Source organism: Phocoena sinus, chromosome 16, assembly GCF_008692025.1.
Source record: "Phocoena sinus isolate mPhoSin1 chromosome 16, mPhoSin1.pri, whole genome shotgun sequence".
Taxonomy (NCBI): Eukaryota; Metazoa; Chordata; class Mammalia; order Artiodactyla; family Phocoenidae; genus Phocoena; species Phocoena sinus.
This window is the reverse complement of record NC_045778.1, coordinates 80,089,268-80,105,331: the sequence shown is the minus strand read 5'-3', so window position 1 is coordinate 80,105,331 and position 16,064 is coordinate 80,089,268. Positions and strand designations below refer to the sequence as shown.

The 16,064-nt window shown below is 47.0% G+C and overlaps 2 protein-coding genes across 2 annotated transcripts in view; one reads left to right on the top strand and one right to left on the bottom strand.

Annotated features, from left to right (window-relative positions):
* Positions 1-16,064, bottom strand: part of DOCK1 (dedicator of cytokinesis 1) — a 534,414-nt gene that overhangs the window by 278,028 nt on the left and 240,322 nt on the right.
* The window catches only part of INSYN2A (inhibitory synaptic factor 2A), a 36,760-nt gene continuing 32,074 nt past the window's right edge, over positions 11,379-16,064 (top strand). Inside the window, 10 exon segments of the mRNA XM_032609061.1 lie at positions 11,379-11,465; positions 11,467-11,728; positions 11,731-11,768; positions 11,770-11,823; positions 11,825-12,277; positions 12,280-12,330; positions 12,333-12,362; positions 12,365-12,407; positions 12,410-12,479; positions 12,481-12,615. Of these exon segments, the coding sequence (XP_032464952.1) occupies positions 11,379-11,465; positions 11,467-11,728; positions 11,731-11,768; positions 11,770-11,823; positions 11,825-12,277; positions 12,280-12,330; positions 12,333-12,362; positions 12,365-12,407; positions 12,410-12,479; positions 12,481-12,615 (1,223 nt within the window).

The window sequence follows — 16,064 nt, the reverse complement described above, 5'->3', positions numbered from 1 at the left end:
CCAGAAAGGCTGTCTTTAAAAACAACAACAACAACAACTTGTAAAAGGTACCACTTCTTCAATGCTGTGCTCTCCTCCAAAGTTTCAAGAAAGCCAAGTATACAGGGGTCGTTTGAGGTTTTAGGAAGACTTATGTTTTCCTTTAAAACAGTATTTTTAGGATTCTGATGGGCGCAGAGAGTCATTTCAGGATCGGCAGTACTGCTTACGCACAATGACGCTAACCTCTTGAACCTCCCCAGTCTTAACCCTCTGTTCTCTCTCCCTTTACCACAATCCCTGTGAAGGAAGAGAGCATCAGTTCCAGCAAGGTGCCAGAGAGATTAAAAGACAGAAGCAGAACACAGAAACGTCAACTTAAAATGTGATTATTCATCCAGTTTAACACCTGTGTTCATTGTGTGTTCGGTGCTTCATAAAATGTGAAACTGTACGATGGTCCCGCCTCAGTTACCTGTCCTTGGCTTGATTTTTGTTTTGCCCTGGGAGGAACTGTCCAGCTCCGTTCTGGACGGGAGGAGAAGGGTTGCTGCAGCTGCCTGAGACAGAGCAGTGGGAAAGCTGACGGTAGTGGCTCTGGTCCATCAGAACGATCTGTGCCTCCATCCCCAGTTAATAGCACTCAGGATGTAATGCCCTCTGCCTGGACTGGCTTCCCTGAGCACCTCCCCTTCCTCTCCTGTGTCTGTCTGTGCAGTTCTAGCATTCACTGTTCCCCTCACATTCTCCCTCTCATTTTATTTCCCCATTTCCCTTTTCCTTCCTCCCCATGTTCATCACAAACAGTAGCGTAGAATTATATTTCTAACTACTGAGTTTATTTATTGAGTGGAATTTTATACTTTATGTTCTCATTTCAAAGTAAGGAAAAATGAAAAGCTATTTATTTCATTCAACACCTTTGGGCCAAAACACACATGCTCTGAAGTAACTCAATGCAAAGGTGCGGTTCCCAACCCTCTATTGATTCCCACCCCCACCCCCACCCCCGCCCTGAAAGGTCAGGGGTTCCTCCTCTATAGCAAAATCTAGAGTCCAATTAGAAGGCTGAGATTACACCGATTCCACGCTCTCTAACATGTTTATGTTATCCCAAGCTATTGAGATTTTTGAATTAAATTCTTAATTTATTCTGCCATGACCACATCCCACTCCCAAGGAGGAAGCCGGGCAGTGTAAGAACAAGCCTGCTGGTCACACTTACTATACCAAATATGTTGTAAGGGCCCCAATAAACCTTATGATTAAATATAAAACATACACCACTTCTGAACCATCTACTCATTTTTGTGAGTGTGTGTGTCATCTCGTTTCCCTCCACCTGCACAGAGAAAAATTAAAAGTAATACCGTGTAACAACCAAACTCAAGATAGTTACGCCAAGGTTCAGAAGATAAAACTCTGTGGACATGGTTTTACTCAAACTAATGAAACTCTGTCCCATTCCCTTTCCACTCATCCGATCCCTACCCAGGTTGCAGAACACAGCCAGGTCTGTTCACCAGATCTGAGGATCCAGGTATGCAGAAAGACTCCATGAAAGCCAGTAATACTGAGTACCCACTCTACACCTTCTTAAAATGTCATGGGTAAGGCCCCTGCTGTGAGGATCCTGGGATGTATATCATTATATTCTTAAACTAATTAGCAAGAATCAAAGGCTGATTGAGTTCGAGAGAGAGGAGATGCTTAGCGGAACCTAGTCTACACTTATATACGTGTAAGAAGAGAGAACTGGCACATCAAAGAAAAGTGACTCAGGCTTTAGGCCAGCTTTTCCATGTCTCCCAGGGGAGGCCTGCCTGGACTCCCAGGGAACCGTCTCTCAGCACTTTCTTCTTCCTGACGCCAGGATGGTCCTGAGCACAGTGGGCTGGTGCTATCCAGAGAGGAATGTCTTTCCCATGCTGAGCTGCGCATTGCCGAGGACTGTTCCTCGATGCCCTGCGTGCCCAGCACACGTCACCCTCCATGTGCAGGTGCCGTTCACTGAGTCAATGGAAGCAGCCATGAAGACTGGAGTAGCCAGAGAAGGCAAGGCTAGACCCGGACCATTAAAAAGGAGGGTGGGGCACAGCCCCAGAACATGAACCACCGGAAGCAAAGACACCAAGTAGGGAGTGACCAGGGTGTATTCCAGAGACGGTACAGGAGCTGACTTAACTTGAACAGACAGAGTTTGTGAGTACCCATGAGAAGTCCAGGGAGATCAGCAGGATGGGAAAGATTATAGAGGACCCTTAAAAAATTGCTTTTTGGAAGCACCAAACTGGGACTCAGGTAGGTACCCACAGAGAGGAGAGATGTTTGCACTTGAAGCCTGGGCTAAGAGGACATGCAGGATGGAGGGATAGAGAGCTGAGGGCAGGGGATGTAAAAACACCAAGGTCAAGGTGGGAAGGGTGGGAACAAAATGGAAGAAATCAATAGGTGAAGCAAGAGGAAGGAAAAACAAAAATCAGTGGGACCTGGTGATGGCTGGGTTGGGGGCATTAAACTGGGGAGTCAGTCAGGCGAAGCACTGCCAGCAGCTGTTAAGGCACCCTCAGAATAAAAGGACTCAGAGACTCACACTAGCCTATGATGGATGGGCTGGGATCTCCTGACCCCCCGGTAAGACAAGTTGAGTCCTGCATTTCACACCGGGCACCTTTGCTCCATGCTCGGCTGAGGTGAGCACAGTAGCTTTGTTACTGGGTTGAGTACAGACCACCAGGGTCTCAGGCCATCGCCCTGTGCCAGCCCTCCTCCCAGGAGGGCACAGAGTCCTCCAGGCTGCCAGAGATGCCACTGAGGTTTTCATGTGGGGGAGCGGTGTAGCTTCATATTTTTTAAAAGTAGCTACATATTGTTATGCACGGAGAAGACAGAAGTTCACAACAGCTGTTAGTCAAGGAAAGAATTAACAAACCAACTGGCCTGGCAGAGTAGAAAATCCCACCAGGATCAATGAGAAGTCGAATTTATGTTAAGGAGTAAAATGTGACAGCTATTTGGATGCTAAAGTATGTGACACACAGACACTTTTTGTTTTCTCTTTTTCATCTCCCACCCCTAACAATGACATTTTGGGTCCTGAACACTGAAAGTTCACCCTTAGTGCACCTGCAGTTGGGAACTATCACTTGCTACTAGTAACGTGCCCTCAGTTTCCCCGTCCTCAGTGAAAGTGTACACTCTCTCCCTGCCGAGCCTAAGTTTGGTCTACACTGACGACATCGCTCTTGAGGGTAATGAACTACTTCTGAGGTTCCCCCTTACCTGTTCATCAGCTGCAGTGGAAGGAAAGGAAAGGGGTCTTAATTCATGTCCTTTTGGTCCTCTCAGATTAAATAATCCCCGCATCATTTTTAGCCCAAGAGTCAAAGGAAAGACTCAAGAGTTCAGACCAAGCAACCTTTCCACCCTGGACCCCAGCTGATAAAGCATGAGCCATACGTGGGAAGACCACACACCCTGACTCTGACTGTGGCTTTTTGTTAAGATTCTGACCTGGGCGGTTCTCTCTCTACATTTTGCCATCCACTTATAAACAGAAGCCGATGACGAGAAATGCTCATTTCTCCCTTTCTTTCTTGACTTGCTACCGCTGCAGTACACCCAAGACCTTGTTGCAAAGTCTACAGTTTGGCCAGACCATGGAAACACGGGAGACACTACAAATGAAAAACACGCCGAGGATCCGTTTTGATGGTAATAGATGGACACTCCCATGGCCTTGCCAGAGAGATGGATTACATCTTCAACTCTAATTGATTTCAATTGTAGTGAATGGTAACCTCCAAGCAGAAACCCTGCCGGGGTGTTCCAGTATGGTATCCTGAGATTCAGCTGGTAGAAGCAGCAGGGAAAACATACTCTTTTGACAGTTATTTCTTGGGGAAATTACTGTTCTAATTTTAGCTTCAGATATATCATGAGGCAAAGCGTGCCATTTAGTAAAAAAAAAAAAAAGTATGGATTCGCCATAGTTCATCAATAAGGCAAAACAAGCCCAAAGCCCATCCCAGTATGCACATGTTCTCAAAGGACTGAGATTCCCATAAATAGTCTAAGAAAGGGAAGCCACCTCATTTGCATCCTACTAATTCCAGCCTCTTGGGGTTGGGCCCCAAACTACCAGCTGATTGTTGCTTAATTACTTGGAACCATCAGGGAATAGAGTAGGTGAGCTATTTGCTACAGTAATCTCAATGCACTCATAAGCTATGCTCAAAACTAAAGCCCTTATAGTTAACATTTTCTGTAATTGTCACACTGATGGGGGACAGAAGAGGAGCTGGGAAATCAGTCCCTCTGCCTGATCTTACACATGATTCTCGTGGAGCTACGGGAACCAGGTTTACTGCATTCTTTTTGGACACTGTCAGTTAGCAAAGCTAACTGCGTCACATAAAATTTCTGACAGTGATGTAACATCTCATTTGGAGGAGGTATTTTTTCCAGTTGGTTTTTGCCACCATCATAAACTTTTGCTAATTCATTTCTAGTAATTTAGATTCTATTTGGACAGAGGATGAACAAAGGTTAACGTCAGTATAAGCTGAACGTCGAAGAACTAAGTAAACAGTGAAACACAAATGAAGAGGTCCAATAGCATCATCTGGTTCGTCTAAAACCTCAACACCAAACCCAAGCATCCATGTAGAAAATGGACGGTTCACTCCCTCTGTTCCCACTCATTAGGAACAGGCCAGTGAGAATCTATTTATGTTACACGGCTGAAGTAACTGAGTAAAGGTTTTCAGTAGGTTAAAATGGGTTTTCTGAAATCAAAGATATACATGAGCCGGGGCCCCACCTGCCATGCTATTTCTTCTGCCCAAGGCCTGCAGTGAAGCTCCCTGAGTGCCCTTTGCCCTGCTTCCGACTGGATGGTCCTCACTTCTTAATGATGGAGGCCTCACCGCAACAGTCCACAAATCCAGGGAGTGGGGCGTGACTTGGGCCACCGCACTGGAGGCTGAGACGGGAGCAGCCTCCCCACAGGGCTCAATCCCAGGGGGGTGTCGGCATTCACTTTTTTACCCCATTTCAGCCCTCTTAATCAATGACCTCTGAAGAAGGCAAGAAATGTCTGGGAAAATATCATTTCAGTGTATTAAAGGAAATTAAACTGGATAATGAATCTAACGAAGACACAGTCCAAAATCTATAGCAGTTAGCTTTGCCCTGAGGAGAGGAGGGCTCCCATTTTGGAAGAATCAATCAGTGGCTATAAAACAGGTCTTAATGTTAACTATTTCAGAAGGCAGACGAATTCATTAACAGGTGAGGCTCTGTCTCACTTCCCTTTCCCTCCGGGAAGCAGCGTGTTAAGGCAAGGGATATTCTTTTTCACCACTCCCCCACTCTGAGTAGCCTAATGTTCAGGCATTCCCTCCGCATATAGAATAAAATGCTGACCCAGTTAATCTTGAATCCCAGCCAGCATCTTCAACACCAAGGTGTCTCAACAGTGGGAAAGCAACGAGAACAACCAGTAATGTCACGCAGTCCCTTTCCAAACTCATCGGGTTGCTTGCCTTGCTTTTTTGCTGGATCCACTGGCGGATGGGACCCTGGGAGGTGTCTTAGCAAGGCCGTCCCATTCCCCAGTCCCCACTGTCAGTCAACCGCATTATGCCATTTATATCACAGCTCAGGGCCAGACTGGAAACCTCTCAGGTCCCTTCAGACACTAAGAACAGAACTAACCCAGTGGAGATTCTCTCTCGTGCTGAAATCCCACAAAGTTTCCTTCAGATGGTAACTGCAGATTATAGGTCAAAACTGCCTGATTCCTAATTAACACAGATGGCAAATTCCAGCCGACAGTGAGTTTTCACACATATGGATATATCTTCTACTGAACGCTCCCCGGGTCTCCCAGCCAGTCCACACACACCTATATACAGAGGCATGTACGTAGATGTCTACACCCTGCAGATACACATACACACACACGAACACTGTTAGGATTTTGAAATTCATTTTCTTTCTTTATCCAAGGTTTCCTCAAAACAATAAAAGATGACCTTTGGGAGGCCGCTTGTACCCAAATCTAATCATTTCTAGGTTTTTCTTCTTTTGATCCAAGTGTTTCTACTTTCCAGAGGCCTGACCCTGTCACGCTGCCCTAAGGTGTGGCCTAACTTTGCCCTGTGTCTTTTTCATTGGCAAACAACATAACGACACTGCAACTCCCCCTTCCCAAACTGGAAAACAGAAGGGAAAATAAACCTCCCCAAAAGCACTATCTCAACACCACAATGATGACCAGTTTTGTTCATGTTCTTCCAGTACAATTTGGTAGATTGCTTTCTTTCACTTAACATTATCTCATAAGCGTTTTTTTCCGATACTAAATAATATTTTTTTAATTTATTTATTTATTTTTGGCTGTGCTGGGTCTTCGTTGCTGTGCGCAGGCTTTCTCTAGTTGCGGCGAGTGGGGGCTACTCTTTCGTTGAAGTGCGCGGGCTTCTCGTTGCGGTGGCTTCTCTTGTTGTGGAGCACGGGCTCTAGGCACGCAGGCTTCAGTAGTTGTGGCACGTGGGCTCAGTAGTTGTGGCTCGTGGGCTGTAGAGCGCAGGCTCAGTAGTTGTGGCACACGGGCTTAGTTGCTCTCTGACATGTGGGATCTTCCCGGACCAGGGCTCGAACCCTTGTTCCCTGCATTGGCAGGCGGATTCCTAACCACTGCGCCATCAGGGAAGTCCTAAATAATCTTTATAATTATCATTTTAATGGCCTCACTGAGTGAATATACACCATAATTTACTTAACCGTTTACCTATTGTTAGGCATTTAGTTGCTTCCATTTCTTCACTCCTTTAAGCTGGAATGAACATCTTTATATAAGCTATTAATTTAAAGCAGCATGCAGAGATGACTCTCCATCACTAATCTAAAAATACAAGGTTTATATATTTACAACTCACATTTGATTATGAAATTTTAATTTGAGGGTAATTAAGACATTTATATTGCAAACAGCTCCTTTACATCAAAGCTCTCCCCGAGCTAGCCAGGCGCAACCATGACTTGCCATTTTCACTCAAGACAGCACAGTCCAGGCGAATTCTAAAACACAGTTTTCTTATGAAAAATAAGCTTTCTGAACTCTTGCTGCTTTAGAGCCAAGAGATTAACTCCAAGGGTCCATGGTTCTCTGTGGTGACACAGCCGAGGCAAGCCATCGCTGAACAACGCCAGTTTGGTGTCACGCTCAATCCAAAATTCAAGGCCACCCTTGTTGAGTCTGTGCTCTAGGACCAGGTACGTTCCTGGACCTACCTGAGGTTCTCTGCATAACCTGCACCCAGATACTTTGCTGCAACAGGCCAAGGAAAGGGCTTACGTGAGGTCCAGCTGTTTGATGGTTTATGAGGTTTATCGTGGTCACTTCCAGTTGCAGATTTCCCCAGGCAGGAGTAGTTGCCTAATGCACGGGACATAAAGGACGCACTGGCTGTGTGATTCTGAGCAGGTTTCGAAACATCTTGTGCCTCGGTTTCTCGATCTGCGGCTTGAGGGTAACAGTAGTACCGCCCCTGTGAGGCTGTCATGAGAGTCAAGGAGAAGGTGCACGTGAAGTGCCTAGGACAGTGCTGGCATTCGGTTAGGACACAGAAACAGGGAACATACGGACTGAATGTTGAGGTTACACTGTAAACGTGTGCATGAACGAACGCGTGAAGGGACGATGAAAAACGCGTGTGCCAGGCAGTTCCACTTGTCTCAGACTCTCATCTAGAGAATGTCCAATTTTCTTTTATGACACATCCTTTTTTATTTGCTTTTTAATTTTAGTTGAAGCGTAGTTGATTTACAATGGTGTGTTAATTTCTTCTGTCCAGCAAAGTTGACTCAGTTATACATATGTATAGTTCTCTTCCATTACGGTTTTGTCACAGGATTTTGAATATAGTTCCCTGTGCTATGCAGTAGGAACTTGTTGTGTATCCATCCTATGTATAATAGTTTGCCTCCGCTACTCCCAAACTTCCATACAAAATCATTTTCTTAATGGTAATCACTTACGAGCCCAATGCCCCCAATAAACAGTGAATGAACACCCCGGAAAGATGTGCCCCACTTCATATAAAAGTGATTCTTAATGTCCAGAAAATTCCATCGTGAAGCTTTAGAAAATATCATCCAGTCATCAGGAGAGCTCATAAACTCATCTGAAGGCAGAATAAGTCATCTGCAAAACTCCTTGGTGTCTTTACTCTCAGTGAAAATTAGGAACAACTTCATTACTATACTCAAAACAAATACAGCAACAGCAAGCTACGCTGATAACAAAAAATCTTATTTCGCACCATCATTTCTACTAATAAGGAAGTGATTTTCATATACTCTGCAACCCCCTGTGAGACAGAGAGGTGCTTAGAATTGTTTATTATTATTATCTTGCCACTGACAACTAATTCTTCTGATTTGTTTTATTAGTTTGATGATTGGGTCCAAGACTCAGAATATCTTTCCAAACCAGCAGACTGATGTAAAAAAATTACTTCAGTTCAGCTTTTGGCAAATCGTGAGGATGAATATAGCATGGTAGGACAAACTTATTCAGACACTCATTTTTCTGTAGTGGCAGGGAAAAGGCTGAAAATTACTGTAAATTGCTTTTGTAAAAATGCTCTCTCTTTCAAATTTTCCCTAGTATGAAGGTCCTCTGTAGAATAATGGCACAATACATGCTGACACACCTGGACAACAAAGGCATTAAAGAATGATAGGAGATAGAGTGAGGGTTAAGATTTCACTTCCTTATTATCCCAACCGCCCCCCCCCCCAATAATCTCCCCAACACAAGGTCCCTTGTGTGCATCTTTTTAACTCATGGAGTAAGTAAGTGTCTCTTAACCATATACATTATCTACCCTTAGCAGGCATGCTCTGTCCCCACCACCCATAATCTAGTTCAGTCTGTACCTCTCCCTTTCCTTCTCTCCAAAACTGCCTAGTTTTTCGAGTTTCAAATGACAAAGGTCTCCAGATATCCTCAGTACCCAGTAGAGCACCAAAGACCAAAGAAGGCTTGTTCTCTGTCTTCTCCAAACTACCCTCGGATTGTGATTGTTTCGGATTAACTCTTTTGTCGGAGGACACACAGGCTGCAATGGAGTGAGGGCCCTGCCTCGATGCTGGCTCAGCACAGAGATGGATCTTTTCCAGATTGGAGCGTCAGAGCTGACACTTTGCAGACACCCTGCCCCCTGGGAGGTGGGACACTGCCATCCCTTCTTGGTCTTTTGCGTGGCTTTCCACCCCAGCCTTACCTTCAGGACACACTCTAGCCGCCCAAGGTTACAGGTCTAATACAGTGGTTCTCAACTGGGAATGGTCAGCCACCCCACCCCCACCCCCACCCACCAGGGCCATTTGTCTGGAGCCACTTCTTGCTGTCACTTTGGGGTGGAGGTGCTACTGATATCTAGTGGAGAGAAGTGAAGATGCTAATAAACATTCTATACTGTGTAGGAGAGCCCGCCCAACAAAGAATTACCCAGTCTATAATGCCAGGAGTGCCAAGGCTGGCACACCCCGGTGTGATCGAAACCAAACTCTGCAGGGACTATTTTGATGTCCTCTAACCGTGATTCCCAGCCTATTGTTCAAGGCAGAATTGATGAAGTACCTGCGTTTTCTCTAAGCCTTTCTGTCAGTAACACTAGTGAAGTGCTGGACCGCCGCCAGTGTCGATGCTGGCATGAGATGTCAACTTAACGGAGTCCCCAGACTCCGAGGGGGGGCAGTTCCATTAACTCACTCTCAGACAGGGGCTCCGGCTTCTCCTCTCTTCTCCTTCTCTGAACCACCACCCCCGTTAGCCTGCAGTCCTAAGTCAGTAAGGACTAGGGACGTGGGGAAGTGTCCTGCCTCTCTGTTCACTGGACACCTGAGGGACAAGAAACAGCATGGACTCGGGAGTCAGGTAGATCAGGAGCTGCCAGTATGTCTTACTTGCTGTGTGACGATGACTAAGTATCATAACCTCTCTGAAACCCCAGTTTCCTCCTTGAAAAGGGAGTGTGGCACTGAAGGTACTAGATGTGGCCCTCCTCTATCAGCAGAGCTCCTGGGGGCCCACACACCCACTGGGTCCCAGAGTGGCAAGCCACGTGATCGCAGTGCCTCTAGCATTTCACGGAAGTGCTCTGGGAGGGACAGGGTGGCCTGACCCTGTTCTTGTTCCCCTCTCAACCGGCTCCTGTCAGTTGACCTTGCCTCTCTGGGCACCTTGCTTGGACGCCAGTGCTCCGTACAGCCTAGCTTCCTCCCATCTGACTGTTTTCTTCTCGAACACAGGGGGAAAAAAAAATGAATGCTAAACTCACAAACAGCATACTTAACTATATTTTCTCGCTTTCACTTCAACCCTCCAGAAAGTTTCTTCCATGTGTAATACACAGCGGTGAATCTGCCTGATAAAGTGAAGGCATTCTACCCACTGGTATTCCCCCAGAGCAGTCACTGGCCACCTGCATCTTTTTAGTTGCATTAATAATTCAGCCCAAGATGAATTTGCATGATTAACATAAAGCTTGTGATTTTATTTTCTTTCAGGATTTAAATCCTGAAACAACCACCATTGTGTTCATTTTCAGAGGTTGTGATCAAAACACAAAACTTGATTTTAGAATGAATCATTTCTTTAAAAAAAAAAAAAAAGCAGTATTTTCAGATACCGCTCTCCACAGAATCAAAAGAAAAGAGTTGCTAACACAGACTTGTAGAGGTAGGGAAAACCACGTCCTTTATATGGCTCCTGTTAACCCATTAGAAGCAAGCCATACTGCAGAGATTTTTTTCCTTTATGCTTTTCCATAAAGCAGCACGGCCCACTATCCCATGGCACCCAGAGTGGCTACCATAAATAGAATTTAGCTTAGTTCCTCATCGGAGGGCTCTCACATTTATCCGATCAGGAGCTAAGAATCCCCGAGAAGTCTTTAGAAAAAATAGCAATTCTCTCGGATTCCAATAATAGATTAAATCACGTCATCTTCAAAAAAGTAATAAAAAACCCAAACCAAGATAAGTTGCATTTGGAAAACCATCTGCCTGTGAAGTGGAGATGTGCGTGTGAAGTGTGCAATTTGCAAAGCAGAAGAGGCAGCGCCGTCGGGTTTCTTCATGAATATAGTAAAAACAGGTTTTGTCTAATAGGGAAACATGCCTCACTATCAAAAGAAAACGAGTGTATCCCACATGGAGAAGGAAAGCAAGCTTTAATGTCCGAGAAGCATTTCAAGCTGTGCCTGCCAGCGATTCTCCGCCTGTCTGATTTTCCTTAACATAAAAGCCGACCTCACTGTTTAAAAATAATTAGGGAGCAGGCAGTAGTCAGCCCGGCCAAAAGTTTGTGCTGCTGCGTTTGCATGTGTGTTTCTGTTCCACTGAACACGTCTGTTGCTGTCTCCGACTGCAGGAACCATGTCAGTAAGGAACCCAGCAAATGCGCACTCAACGACCTCGGCGAGTGAAGTGGAGCCTGCCGCATGCCTGGCCCTGGAGATGAAATATGCCCTGGATCCCAACCGGCAGATTAAGAAGCGTAATAAAGCCCTGCAGGTGCGGTTTAAGGATATCTGCGAGGCACAGAACGAGCAGAGGGACACGCAGCTCTCCTCGGGACAGCTGGGCGACAAGCCGGCGTCCTACAGGGCCACCTACCGCAAATACATGACCGTGCCCGCTCGGAGGTCCATCCCCAACGTCACCAAGAGCACAGTGTGCAGACCTCGCCGGACCTTAAGAAGTGTTACCAGGACTTTCCCCCTGGACCGCAAGAAGGGGAATCTCAAAGGCATCCCAGCCGCGGAATGCCGTTAAAAGTCAAAACAATGGGTTTGCAATTGATGCGAAAGAGAAGACTGAGGAAAGGCCCGGGGAGGAGTCCCGGCAGTGGGGCGCGGACCGGGTTCAGAAGGCGGCGGCATTGGTTTTCCCACTCCGATGAGCACGTGAACGCGCTGGGGGCCAGCCCGCCGGGGTCAACTGCGCAGAGCTCCATGCAGAACCCCCGACCTGCACCGCTGCCCAGATTGCTCCTCTCCAGAACTCCACTCGTCCTCCCTCCCAAGAGCCCGATTACCAGCTGCACGGGAAAGCAAGCACGACCGGGCGACCCCAGTACGCCGAGGAACCCGCCGCATCGGCCCACGGGACAGTGTTTAAGACGGAGGTGGCCACCGTTTACGGACCTGCCCCCGGCGCTAGGGCCCCCGAGCTGGCCTTGTCGAACTCCGCCCCCTCGAGCGAGTGGTCCCTCTGCCCGTGGCCGACCAGGAGCGGAGGAAGGCCTCACAGGCCAATGGGCTCCAGGCCCCGCCCGGCGGCTTGCCCTGGCCTGCTCGCCCCCCGGACGCAGTGCCTGTCCCCCGAATGTAGTGAAGCGTCCCTGCAGACTCAGCCCCCCCGGCGCACGAGCACCAGCCTTGTCCGACAGCGCTCGCCGTGGGTGAAGAATGCCAACAAATCGGCCTCGTGCGAAGTGGTCGATCTGAAAGCACAGCTTCAGATGATGGAGAACTTAATCAGTTCAAGCCAAGAAACCATCAAAGTGCTCTTGGGGGTCATTCAGGAGTTGGAAAAAGGAGAGGCCCATCGGGAAGGGTATGTATGTTCACAGGCCTTTCTTATGATGCTCTCTGCAGGCTTATCACCCTCAGGGGCCAGCAGCAGCCCCCAAAGCCCAAATCTTAACGAGACCAAGCCTGCGTTTCTGAGAACAGGCTGTAGTCTGAGGACAGAGCAAGGTCAAAGCAGTCCCAGGTTATTTTATGACGCTAGACCTCATTTATCCTCACCTGCAGGACTGACTTGGTTAGCATTCCTGCACCTGGCCTGGAATTTAATACCTATTTTCTGAATGAACTGATGGAGCTTTCCTTTTTATCTCCCAGGACTAAAGGTTTATGATACTGATGAAGTATAATAGGTATGCCAGTCCAGAATATCTAATCTAAATAAGAGCTACCTGCCTCTCAGGAAACATATTATGGAAAGAAATTCGGATGGCATTTTGAAAAGTAAATGCTGACTCGCTTATGCTAAATAATTGGAATAACATGATATTCAGGACTGTATGAGGTTTTATATTTATAACAACAGACAATATTTTTTTTTCTTACTTGGAACGCATAGAAGCAATGTCCCATCCTTAGACAAATCCTATGTGTGTATCATTAGGAGCAAGATGCCTTTCTCCACGAGTCGCCCTGTGTGTACAGATGGGCAGGAGGGAGAATGAAAACAGCCAGGACTGTCTGCCATTGATAACAGATCGCTGAACTTTGTTTCCCTTCTTTTGTACTTGAAATTGTGCTAGGACAGCCAGGCAGTGTGCTAGGATGACACGAAACAGCCAGCACTGCTCTGCTTCCGTGTTTCTTGAAACAGTGTCATGGCTCACGTGGTTTTGTCTAGACGGCCAGACCTTCTCTTCCCATTCCCCCATGAAGCTGTCTGGATTCCAGCAGCCCATGTTTTGAAGGTGGCATCTGAGGCAGTGCCCTGTTGCCTCACGTGATTAGCACGCTTCACCCCGTGGGCTCCTACCCCTGGGTTAAGTGAGCTGGCAGCCAGCATGAAGATAAGCCAAGAAATGCACTGTCAGGGCAGCAACCACCCTGGCACAGGATTGTTGTGGTTGAGTTACGTTGTGTTTGCATGTTGCAAACAAAGGGGAGGAAGCAACCTCTATGAATCTTAAGCCCTGGCCCCAGAGGCAAGGTGGCTGGTGCAGATGTTGCCTTGGTTGTCTGGCCTCATCCAGCTTCGTGTAGGTGGTCCATCTACAAAAGGAGTTAACTCTCAATAACCCCCACCTCCTACGACCCAGCATTGTTTGCAGCCTACAGTATTAAGCAAAACAAGTTGCTAGCCAATCGTAAACTAATCTAACAGTAGATTAACAGTAACCTACCATTATAGAATGGTTTTCAAAGGCTTTCTTGAATTTTGGGTTTACATCGCCATTTTCATCCCACTTCAATCATTTAGCCTTGAATAAATACATAACCAAAAGCAACACACTAAGGTGGGTCTGTAAGGGATTTGTGATCAGTAAACCACTCCCATGGAAACATGAAAAGCCCAAACAGGGACCGATCACTGACTTCGATATAGCTGGTAGTGACTTAAACCAGACAGCAAACTAGAAAGATACCAACATCACCAAATGGGAAATAAAATTCAACAGATGGTATAAAACCAAGTGCATATACTAAGTCGCGTGCATCTCACAGGGGTGTGTCCCAAAAATAAACAGCTGCATGGGTTGAAACATCCACAAACACCCCATGCAAGGAGAACTGTGTTCTACACGGAGGTTCCTTCTATTAGAACAGGGCGGAAAGTTGTTTTAAATGGATCCTCTGAGTTCTTTGAGACTACATCAGTCTTCAAAGTGGTTTTGAGTTTGTTAAGACATGTCTAGGTGGGAATTCTGGCTCTGAGGACTTGGACGAGGGCTGCACCTCTCTGTGCCTCATTGCTTCACCTGTAAGTTGGAGCTCATCCCCCGTCCTGCAGACCGAGGGTGAGGAAGACAGGAGTGACCTTTGAATGCACGGAGCCCAGCACCAGGTGCATCTGAATGGGGTGGTGTCTGCTGGTTGGCGTGAGGGCTGCCTTGCTGGTCAGCGGTGTTGGGGTCTGGGGACTCTTAGTGGCCCATGTCTGAGTCCAGAGTGACGGATGCACCCCACACACTCTCAGTACACAGGCTGCCACCAAGGGCCGTTCCTGCACGCCCTGACCTGCTTTGTCCACATGTGGCTATTGAAATTCAAACTCGAATTAATTACAATTGTAATTCCGTTCTTTAATCACATCGGAAACATCACAGGTGCCCAAGAGCCACCTGTGGAGACTGACTCCTACACAAGACAGAGGACACTGCCATCATCACAAAAAGGCCTTCGCCCCAGTATCCCCAAAACAAGGGACAGTGCCTGGCTCCTAACCATTTGAGGAGTGGGCACCTTCGATCAAGGCAAAGGATGACTTGACTTAGAAATCAATCTCTAGGTCAGTTGTTGTCTGCACAGGCCAAGTTCACGGTAGGAAAGCAGGACCATAGCCAGGTGAACCCCCACATCTGTTCCTAATAATCTGCATTTCCACCTCCCTCCCTGAGCTCTCCGCATAACAGTGAGTCAAGTGGTCTCAAATCCCAAAGCCACCTTGAAGGTGACCTCTCTTGCTCAACTGCCCAGGGTCACTGATTTGCCCAGAATTCAAACTCCCACCACTGTTTTCCACTTCAGAATATGGACAAGGAGACAGCGGCCTCGGAGGCGGGCAGATAAGAAGCAAAGCTCCTTCTCCGTCCCTTTCTCAGGGGTCTGGGCCAGCAAGGGGGGAGAGTCTGCTGGTACATTTTTAACAACTGGCTCTCAAAGAAGGGGGAGTAGCATTTGCTGATTTCCACGGTGTAAATACTGCTGTTGTGGCCAGTATCAGCCAGCTCATTAAATCCCGAAAATGTAACCTTCGGCTGCTCTGAGCACTGGACCAGTCCCCTGAAGGACATGCACCAGGACAGTCACTTTAAAGCAGGAGTTTCACAGGACTTATTTTATGTGCTCAATCTAAGCCAAGAAATGTTATCCTATCGTTGCATCTCATGGTAGGAAATAGGAAAGCTCACTCTACGTAGATTATTATTATAGTCATTTTGTAACATGACAAGGAATTTCATGATCACATTAAAATATTGGAAAACACTCCACGTCATCACCTGAATGCTCAGAACCTGTGTACAGTCCACTTCTCTCCTCACCCTTCACCCCCAAATTAGCTTGCAAGGGCCTTTGTATAGAAATTAACCTTCAGTAAGAGGAGTCTCAGTGAGGGAAGGAATTCAGTGTGCACCTGACTTAGAAATCAATCTAAGAGCTCACGACTTTGAAACCAAGTGACACATTTTGCCCCCAGATCCCCACTGTACTGCAGGCTTGAGCCAGGGCTGGCGAGGCCTCAGGCGTGCTCTAGCGCAGACCAAAGGAAGACAATGCTCGTTGAACTTGGCTAGCATGGCCATGGGCAAATTACACTGA